Consider the following 10,541-nt stretch of genomic DNA (forward strand, 5'->3'; position numbering starts at 1 on the left):
ACTGAAGCACACGCCTGCGCTGTACTGGGTTTCCTTTTTTGACCTGGGAAAAAAATTTATATTACTTGATATTCCCAAAGTTATGGTCTTGACTGGTCTTGAAATAAAAGAGTCCTCAATGTCCGAGACCGAGGCAAGACTGATTACAAATGCGGTCGAGTCCAAGAACGAGACCAAGACCATCAAACAGTGGTCTCGAGTACTACAACACTACTTTCTACTTCCTCTGGGTATTTATCCCATTGATGCCGTACGCACTAATAGCTCTTACTAGGATCTATTGTTACTCATAGATCTCTTACTTTGTTGATGCTTAGTATGTTGTTCTTTAAATGTAAGTTGCTTTGTGTAAAAGCATCTGCCGAATGAGTAAATATAAACCGTATAAAATGTGCATTAACAGATTAAAGATGTTAAAGTTATAAAGCATATGAGGGACCCAATAAAGAATTAACATAAATACAAATGATATTAAAATGAGTCTCGTAGGAGTTTGCTGCACTTCTAGTTTGCACTAGTTTGATGACTGCTGGTGTTTAAACAAACAAAATATGTTGTTTGGGAGACTAAACTGTGTAACGTGTTATCATGTGCAATGGGCAAATAGAGTCTGCAGACGCACGACGCATACAGCAGCAGAACAACATGTAGTGTTTTTACGGGAGTAGGTAACACAGAGAGCTTCAGGCTACAAGCTTTTAGTAAGTTAGACAGACAAACCATGATACGTTCCCTCATTCTGAAGTCCTCACATCACGCATTGAGCTAAAAGTTAACTTACTAACTTAAACTAACCTCAGCTGGTTGTAATGGCCTGTGTAGGGCTGGACAATAACAATCAATAACAATATAATAAATATCCAATAAATGTTTAATTTTATTCACTTGAATCATGCATGAATTGGGACTTAATTTTTTATTAAGATGTTTATTTTGTTGAGGAAAAAGGACTTTTTTTACTCGTGCATATTTGACGAAGATTTTATCATAATTGTTTTGAATGTTCTACCTCAAGTGACCATAAAGAAAAGTTTAAACCACAATTAACCATCTGGTTTCTTCAACTTTCACTCAGGAGCAAAAATCAACCTTTAAACTCGAAAGAAATAACGATTTAATACTTATCGTGATAATTATTGATATTGAAAAGGTGGTAACGAACTTTTGCTTCTCTTGTCCATCATTCTTTTTTGGATATTATCCAACTCAACATTTTGTCACCGCGGTCCAACAGTTGAGGACAAACCAATCCTCCTCACTGCTGTCAACTCTTGGTGTGTTCCCACAGGACGAGACAGGAGCCTACCTGATCGACAGGGACCCCACATACTTCGGCCCCATCCTGAATTACCTTCGGCACGGAAAACTGATCATGGATAAAAATCTGGCTGAGGAAGGTAAAATGTTTTGATCCCTGCTGTTAGATTTTGCTGGTTTGCAGTGTGTAGAGATTAGGGCTGAACGATTAATCGTTTTCAAATCGAAATTGCGTTTTGAAAGAACGTACAAGCCAATCACAAGCGCCATGCGCCTCCTGTTACACTCCTACTCACCAATCCGAGTGGGACCGGGGCGTGTACAATTTACAACATTTACTCATTTAGCTTTTATCCAAAGCGACTTACAAATGCTATATACGTCAGAGGTCGCACGCCTCTCGAGCAACGAGGGGTTAAGTGTCTTGCTCAGGGACACATGGGTGGATGTGTCACAGTGGATTCGAACCCGGGTCTCTCACACCAGAGGCTCGTGTCTTATCCACTGCCCCATCACCCACAACATCAAACGAAACTAGAGGGAAGCATGTTTATGGTGCCAGCCGAACTGAAACAGGCGGCGGTTTTGTTTGGCGTCAACTCACACTGAAGTGTTTCAGCAGCTGAGCGTTTAGCCTGCACGTTGTTAATTTGTCATTTTGTGAGCTCCAGCCCTCTGTGAGCCCGCTCCGCTCTCTGCAGGCTAACGTTACATATCCACATGGACCATTTCAGAATAAGAGCGTTTTGCCTGTCTGATTTTGCTGACTTGTTTAGATTTTGCTCATTTGTTCAGTTGTCCTTGATTTTTGTGCTTCTACTATTGTTAAGTGGGCTACGTAGTTAAATTGTGTCTGCTTTAGGACTGTTTTAACTGTGTTTACTGTTGATGTACGATCGGGAGGCTGCAAAAGGTGTTTTAATTTGAAAATGGACCGAATCCTCTGCCGTTCTGTGTCTGACTTCCTGCCTGGTTCATCTGCTCTGTGCTGCTTGACGTGGCTTCACTCAAAAATAGACTGGCAGTGAATATTGAACTTCAGCAAAACTTTAAAAAAACAAAATCGAATCGTAATCGCAATATCTGGCAGAAAAATCGCGATTTAGATTTTTTTCCCCCAAATCGTTCAGCCCTAGTAGAGCTCAAACAATGAGGTCTAATGATCTATTTTTCCACGTCAGGTGTTCTTGAGGAAGCCGAGTTCTACAACATCGCATCACTGGTGAGGCTGGTTAAAGAGAGGATACGAGATAACGAAAACCGGACGTCTCAGGTACAGAAACAAAACAAGGGGAGCAGGTCAGAGGACTGAGAATAGAATTGACGGCTAAATCTGTGTTCCAGACTTTCTTCTAGTACAAATATAACCAAAATTATCTTTTTATTTGTGTTTGTGTGCAGATTATTGATGTTCTTTTGTGTGTGTTTGCTATTGTCATGTCCCTCAGGGCCCTGTGAAGCATGTGTATCGAGTACTACAGTGCCAAGAGGAGGAGCTCACACAGATGGTCTCAACCATGTCGGACGGTTGGAAGTTTGAGCAGGTGCAGAAAATGCAGGGTCTTTTTTCTCTCGTCATGTTTGAGTTTATGCTTCAGTTGTTTCAAAACTGCAGTTTGAAAATAGTACTGCTAGTTGGCATTGCGTGTCAGAACATATTTAAGGCTGCTGCTAATGATAATTTTAATTCCTGAATTATCTGCCTTTTGTTTTGTGTGAAATTATGTAATGTCACAACAATCCAATGTTACCTTTTGGCTCTGGAGATGATATCTTCAAATTGCTTCTTTTGTGCAACCAGCAGTCCAAAACCAAAAACACATTTAATTTATTATCAGACTGTTAACACTAACCACAAAAGAAGCCGGAGCCAGTGAATTCACTGTTTCATGCTGATATAACATCATTGCAGTCTGCATGATGGGCAACAACTAAATGTTTTTAAATGTTCCCCTTCTGATATGTGGAGCTATGTCTCAGACTTTGCATCAAGTTACTCATATAACAAGGCTGCATTTACAGTTATAACATTCATTCATTCATTACATTTGTCAGCATTATATTTTAGTATGAAATGTTGACATCCTCTATTTTTCATTTTTGTGGCTTTTCTAGTTTTGTGTCATTGTATAAGTGGTTTTAAGGTTTTATGGCTGACTGAAAAGCAGAAAATCATCACATTTAAGAAGCTGTAACCAAGAAAGAGAAAACTTTAGAAATAGTAGTATTGCCCCACAATGTAGATTTTAGTTCACAGAACTTAAAGAAAATTCTCTCTGCCCTTAGCTTATAAGTATCGGCTCCTCTTACAACTACGGCAACGAGGACCAGGCCGAGTTTCTATGTGTAGTTTCCCGGGAACTCAACAACTCCACCAACGGCATCGTCATCGAGCCCACCGAGAAGGCCAAGGTGAGCAAATCTGCTGAGTCACTTAAGTGCCGCTATTCTGTATTTGTCTTTTTGTCTACAAGTACCGTGAAGACCAAAACCAACCACCTACAAGTATTGTTTGTGTATTGAAAGCCTGATATACAAAATTATTTTTCTTTTATAATACTGGTTAGTTTCAACTCTTTAGAATTATCAGATGTAACGATCTTCATTGATATTTGCAAAATGCGACAAGAGTTTGCAAGCAGACATTGCTTTATTTTAAGTGATCATAGGCTAAAAAGGACCACTGAACTAGAGCATTGGTTCTCAAAGTGGAGACCGGGGCCCCCCAGGGGTCCTTGAGAGGGTTTCAGAGGGTCCCCAGCAAAAAGGGGAACAGTTGATTTTCACTATAATTCTATCTGTAAGTAACACAAAGACAGAATGTATGACTATTTTGGTCATAGGTTTCATACACTTTCTGTCATAAAAAAGCAAAAAGCAAAAATGCAACCAGATGAGGGACCTTGGGAAAATTTTTTTATCAAATGGGGGTATAAAATGTGTCAGTTTAGGGGTCCTTGATGTGAAAAAGTTTGAGAACCACTGAACTAGAGCACCACATGTCTATTAGTCCACCGCTGAAAATAATCAATTTACTCCTGTCTGAGTAACTTTTGGTTAAAAACTAGTCAACAGCTGTTTTAGGAAATTACTGCACCTCCTTTTTTTTTTTTTTTTTTTTAATATGTTTGTGCGCCATTTTTAATAAGTCTTTGAAAAAATGTCGCTGACAAGAAAAGGAAATCTACTTATTGAGACACAAACGAACACATTGTTGGTTCAATAAGAAAAATATAGAATATCACAAGTAAGGCTGAAACGAACAATTTCTCACCGACAAAAAGACATTCCTGTAAAAAAATCAATTAATGAAACGATTACTTGGTCACACCAGCGTTGTTCTTTAATTACCTTCATAAAAATGGGAAAACAGAAATAAGTCTGTTTCAGTTTGAGGTTTTCCTCTGATTATATTTTCCCTTCTGTTCTCGCAGATCCTCCAGGAGCGAGGCTCCCGGATGTGAAGAGACCCAGATCCTGAGCTAAATAACACTTAATCAACAAAAACAAAACAATAACACAAACATTTTCTCCAGTTGTCATCAAAAATCCATGAGTTTACCCCCTCCGCCTTTCTGCCATCACCTACGCCACCCCTCCTCCTCTGGCGTGCCTTTCCACAGCGGGGGCTCCCCGACGGCCCCCTTCTCCTTTATCGCGGGCTGTGGAACACCTCATGGGGAGTTTAAAGGGGAATACAAGTGAGTGGTTTTCCTCATTGCAGCTTTTTGATGGTCAGTGTCACTGCGGTGCGGGCTACGGTGCTGATTGTAGCCCCCTTATTATTGTCAGAGGATGGACTCCCAGCACAGAGCTACTGTAACTCATTATCATCATGTTCATCGTTATTTTCAACGCTATAAACGGACAGGATACTTCCTCTCTCTTATCCATTTGGCTCTGTCGACTTAGCAGAACCCTCCTCAGGACTCTCAAAGGACATAAAGGAATAAACTCCACTGACTGAGCCTCTCTCTTTACCCGAGAGCCCGCCGCCTCCCTCTCTGCATCCCCAGACTCCTCGGCTGATATCTGAGGCTGCTCGCGGCACAACAAGCCGAGCCAGCAGGTGGAGGGAGAAGTTGCAGGCAGCGTGAAGCGGAGTCCGATCGCTCTTTTTGAGCCAGCCGGGTGCGGCATTTCCTCAACTCTCGAGTCTTTAGAAACACCTTAAACGAGTGAGAAACGTTCATCGAGCAGACGCTTTCTCTTTCTGCCGCTGGAAAATCTCCTGTTTTTGTTTTTTGTTGTTTTTTTTAGCTCGGTCTGTCCTACCAGGGAGAAAATTAGGGATATTGCAGCGCAAAAACAAAACAAATGACTCAAAAAGACTAAACTACACCTGTGTACAATTTGTCAAGGCATGTGAGGAATCTATATAAATCTATATAGGCTACATGATGAAATTATATGAAAAATGGAATGCAAATGGTGTAATTATTGTTTTCTGTATCATAGCTGTCATATATTTACATATTCTGGAGGGTGAGTCTATTTAAATGACGGAGAAAATATAGTTTTTTCATAACCAGTTTGCTGAAGGTCTCCCACCTGGTAACATGGATGTGAGTAATGTGTATGCAGTGCCTCTGCTTTCTGTCCGTGACTGAAATATCACAAGTTTTTCAGCTGCACGTGTTCCTCAAAATACGTTTTCTCTTATGATATCCTACTTTGATCTCTTGCATATCTTAAAATTGTAATTAGGGATAAGGAAAACTACTGTCATTGCCATTTGTCCACACAAGCGTGGCGTGGCTCGAGTGGACTGTGGCAAATTCGTATGCTGCCTCAAAACCCTGAAGCACTGCTCTCACCCCAGCCTTGTGCTACTCTCACGCCAATATTCATTCACTTCGCAGCTGCCTCTGTCGCCAGTCCTCAACTCAAATGACTGTGTTGTCTTACGTTCTGCAGCACTTGTAGCAACTGTGGCGCGAGCTGAATTGTACTCCTCCTGAGCCTACATTATCACAAAAATTTATATACTGTAAGTGAACCTGCCAGATGCTGTGTCTTCAGTTTTCTGAGCTTCGTAGTGAAGCCTGCATTTCAGATGTTATGTGACATTTCATTTCCAGCAGATAGGTACCAGCTTGACATTAAGTTGCTATGTGATAGCGCCGTTTTAATGCCTTGTAACAACATAGGAGCAGCAGATATACGAGCCTGGTTCAGACCCACGCTGCACACACAATAATTATCAGGCTAAATATACTCGTATGTGTTTTGAAATGTTTCATAAGTGATGTGCAAGATAGTTTAATGACATTTTTTGCAGGTAAAACTGAATTGGCTTCTATTTTGAAAACTGCAGGGCTGCAACCTATTAGTCAGTTAACAGAAAATGTATCTGCAACTGTGTTTGCTTTCAAGCTTTCAAGTGTTTTTTGCTTTTTTGTTTTATTATCTTTGGTTCTGGATCTTATAAAACAAGAGATTTGCAGATGTTTCCATGGACTCTGGGAAAATGTGATGTTTTGTAGACTAAACTATTGGTTACTTGAGAAAGCAATTGGCAATCATCGTTAGTTGCGGCCCTCGCAGTCACCAAACCACAGTGCTGCACCTATTGATTGTTTTACAATTAATCAATGTTGTTTAATCTTTAAAATGTCAAAAAAAAAAATAGTTTAATTCCAAAAGCAAGCTCCTAGAGCCCGTGGTGACAACATGTCATGACGGCAACAGTCAAAATCCTTGAAGATATTCAACTTACAATTATATTTAACAAAGAAGTAACATTTGTTTTTTTGCCATGTTTGCTTGGTAAAAAACTTAAAACACAGCACACAACCGTAGTTTCACCACTACACCCTAAAAGAGTACAATGTTGACAAATGTGAATATAATGTTGTTAACTGGTGTAAATGCAGCCCAGGTATATGAGCAACTTAATGCAAAATTGGAGCAGGTTTCCACATATCGGATGGAGAATTGAAACATCTGGTTGTTGTGCAGACTGAACTCATTTTAATCACTGGCCCTAAAAGCTGGCATTGATCACTTTGATACACAATTCTTTGTACAAAGGACATATTTGATGCAGTTATGTTATATCAAGCATGAACTAAAAGAATGCGAGGAGAAAAAAAGGCTACCTTGTTGTTGTCATGATCCATGAACGTGTTCAGTGGGGCCACAGAGCTCAATCATTGATGTGACTCCTTCATTGTTGTTGGGTTTTTTTCTTCCCTCTCGACTGTGTGTTGTGCAGTTTTATTCTGCTACTCTGAGTCGTGAGCAGACTGCGTGCTGCTAAAAATGCCCAAAACATTTCACCGAGGGGAACGTTTTCTCCCTTGTTGTTCTCTGGGCCTTTGCAAAGCACCTTGAGTGTCGTTTCCCCTTCGTCTGTGTCCAGTGTTGTGCCTTTGACCTGTGTTGTGCACAGTTGTTCTTCCCTCTTATCATAAGGTGCCTCTCATACCTTTAAAAAGCCAGGAGGCACTGACCTGAGGTATAACGAATAATGCGGTCTTTAGCTTGTTTTTCAAATTGTGGTGTTTCAGTGAGGGGCAAGCCAAACAAATCCACTATCCCCTGTGTTATTTTAAATGTTATGATACATACCGACAAACTGAAAATAATTACCAGCTGCTTTCTTAGTGCCATTGCTTTTGAGCTAAATCCACCCACAATCCCTTACACTCCTGGAGGTTCAAAATTGTGTCCGAATCTGCTGTAAACACCGGTGGTGGTTGGCACTGTGTTTACAGCACTACCAAATGGGAGGGAAGCAGGAAGACCAGTTTCCTTCCTCTGCTTATATCTTAGTAAAACTCCAGCAGTGCTCTTCTCATCGGAAACCGATTTGACTACAAACTCGCCATCATTTAGCTTCTAATTTTCTCTTGAGTTGCGTGCTGAAACCGTCTCTAATGATTATTTTTTAGACGATCAACCTTTAAAGCACTTGCGGTACCTGTCACCTCTGTGAACCCAGTTTCATCTTGGCTGCACAGTTCAGTGGTTCCTAATCGGAGAGTGAGTCACAAAATAGTTTCCACAAGATAGGAAAGCGAGACAAAACCTTCTATATGTTACACCGACATATTTCTGCTAGAGATATCTGCATGTTTTTCTGTCTTTCCTCTAATAGTATCTTTTTAATAGCCACGCTAGGATGGCGGCGTCAGTCGGTCCATCACTTTGCTCCAAACTGAAATATCTCGACAACAATTGCCATGAAATTTTGTTCAGACATTCATGTTCTCCTGAGGATGAGCTCTAATGACTTTGGAGATCCTCTGACTTTTCATGTAGCGCCACCATGAGGTCAAAATTAAAATTTTAAATAAAAAATGAAATATATTTGCAAAACTAGAGACTTCCCCATCAGTCTCAGCCGCACTTTGCTTTTAGTGCTAAGTGGCCAAATAAGAATAGTGAACATGGTAAAAATTATACCTACTACACATCTGCATGTTAGCATTTAGCTCAAAGCACAGCTGTCCCCTCACAGGAGCCTCACAGTAGGCAGCGTGGCTTTAGGAATGTCTGTCGGTTTACCGCTTAAGTCCAGACTGAAATATCTCAACAACTATTGTGTGCTATGAAGGTTTGTACAGGTTTATGACCAAATACCTGCAAAACAAATGATATTCTCATGGGCCTCAGCTGGATTTTGTGCTAAGGACTGATAAATAAAATCTGAACATGCTAACACACCACTGACAAAGTTAAAATTATATCTGCTAACCCTGCAGACTCTTAACCTTGTTTGTTGTGAATGACCGGATTTACTTTTGAGAAATGGGAGTGGGTGTCGCAGGTACACATGCAACCTGAGACACAGACTAAAAGCTCGGGAACCACTGACCTAGCTGAACTTCGCAGTGTGATTATCTTAACATTTGAATCAAGCGCCTGTTTTTCTTTTCGCCTACGCTAGTTAGTCACCAGATAACAAATCTGCAAAAATATATATCTCTGTTGTTTGGGCACGTGAAAACATGAGAGCATGCATTGTTCTAGAGATTACGGTGTTGTGTACAGGATTTTGTCTGACCTCTGTGTTAGTGCAAAGTATATGTTATGCATGGTGGGGTGAGGGTGGGGGGGGAGCCGAGGGGAAGGCATGGCTCTGTGGTATGTAGGTGTAGGTGTGTCCTGTGTGGACAAGTTGGTCTACAACTAGACACTTTCTCTACTCACATGTTCTGTTGCTTTGTTGTTTTTGTATCTTTGTCATGTCAATTTAACCAAACAGTAGATTTAAAAAAAAAAAAAAAAAAAAAAAAAAAGTAGCTAGCTTTGAACACAGATTAACCAACCAATCAGATTGCAGAACCCCCTCACTCCACACACACACGCAACCTTGGTTTGTAAAGCATATACCCGCAGGTCTACACACAAAAGAGAGATTTTTTTTTTTTTTTAAATTCATGAATCATTTTGCCAGTTAATCTGTGAACACCTGCATGCGTTTGTGAACACGCACACCTGTACACTCATTTAGACGTATTGAAAATGTCACCTATTAATGCTTCGTATTCATTTATCAACAGTATTGATGTCAAATGGGAATATTGTCAATGGAGACCGTGGAGAAATGTTTGGAAGCTGACAAAACATTTTGTTCGATTTGCTTGTTTCACTTTTCATTTGTTTTATATTTTTTGAATTTTGTCTACCAACGTTGTTTCTTTACATGTAACAATTTTAACACAACCCTGTCTGGTTTTTAAATCATAAAATGTGTCTGTGTTTTAAAAGGTGGCTCGCTGCCTGTTTGTTGTTTCTGTTTACTGTGGATTTAATTAAACAGGATGAACATGCTTCAATCAAGAACATAATGACAGAAAGTTTTAGCCTCTTTAAAAACCTGTTCTTGCCATGAATATTTTAGTAGTTTCCTGTTTGCATATATTTTCATTGCTTACCATGTAGTGACGAGTAAAACCATGGATGTCAAAGGGCACATACTGTACTGTACATAAATAATAAGGTGGTAAACTCTCAAATTTACATGGGCCAGATTTTAAAACGAGGAAATGTAGATGAGACAGACATTTATAGCAGCCTATTTAAAAAATAAAAAAAAAGAAAAAAAGAAAAAGTTTAGCTTTTGGAAAAGACCAATTCAAAACAAATGTACTACAAAATAGAAGATAAAAAGTACCACTGCCGGGATTCATTGTCAAATTTTCATGTCAGGGCCGAGAAATATATTCAGGAGAGCACTTCCCTACTTGTGTCTACAGATTGAGGTTATCAAATGACAACACAAATAAAGTTAACTGTCATGTTTAATCTTTATAAATAATAAAGTAAATGAATCA

General features: G+C 39.8%; 1 protein-coding gene across 1 annotated transcript; it reads left to right on the forward strand.

Moving 5' to 3' along the window:
- The first annotated feature begins 118 nt into the window (after positions 1-118).
- Positions 119-9,974, forward strand: LOC123983542 (BTB/POZ domain-containing protein KCTD2). Its single transcript, XM_046069797.1, has 6 exons — positions 119-133; positions 1,289-1,397; positions 2,439-2,530; positions 2,706-2,801; positions 3,544-3,669; positions 4,692-9,974. Exons 1-6 carry the CDS (start codon positions 119-121, stop codon positions 4,719-4,721), a joined length of 468 nt encoding a protein of 155 aa, XP_045925753.1. The 3' UTR covers positions 4,722-9,974.
- Positions 9,975-10,541: the final 567 nt, after the last annotated feature.

This window comes from Micropterus dolomieu, linkage group LG14 (genome assembly GCF_021292245.1).
Source record: "Micropterus dolomieu isolate WLL.071019.BEF.003 ecotype Adirondacks linkage group LG14, ASM2129224v1, whole genome shotgun sequence".
Classification (NCBI taxonomy): domain Eukaryota; kingdom Metazoa; phylum Chordata; class Actinopteri; order Centrarchiformes; family Centrarchidae; genus Micropterus; species Micropterus dolomieu.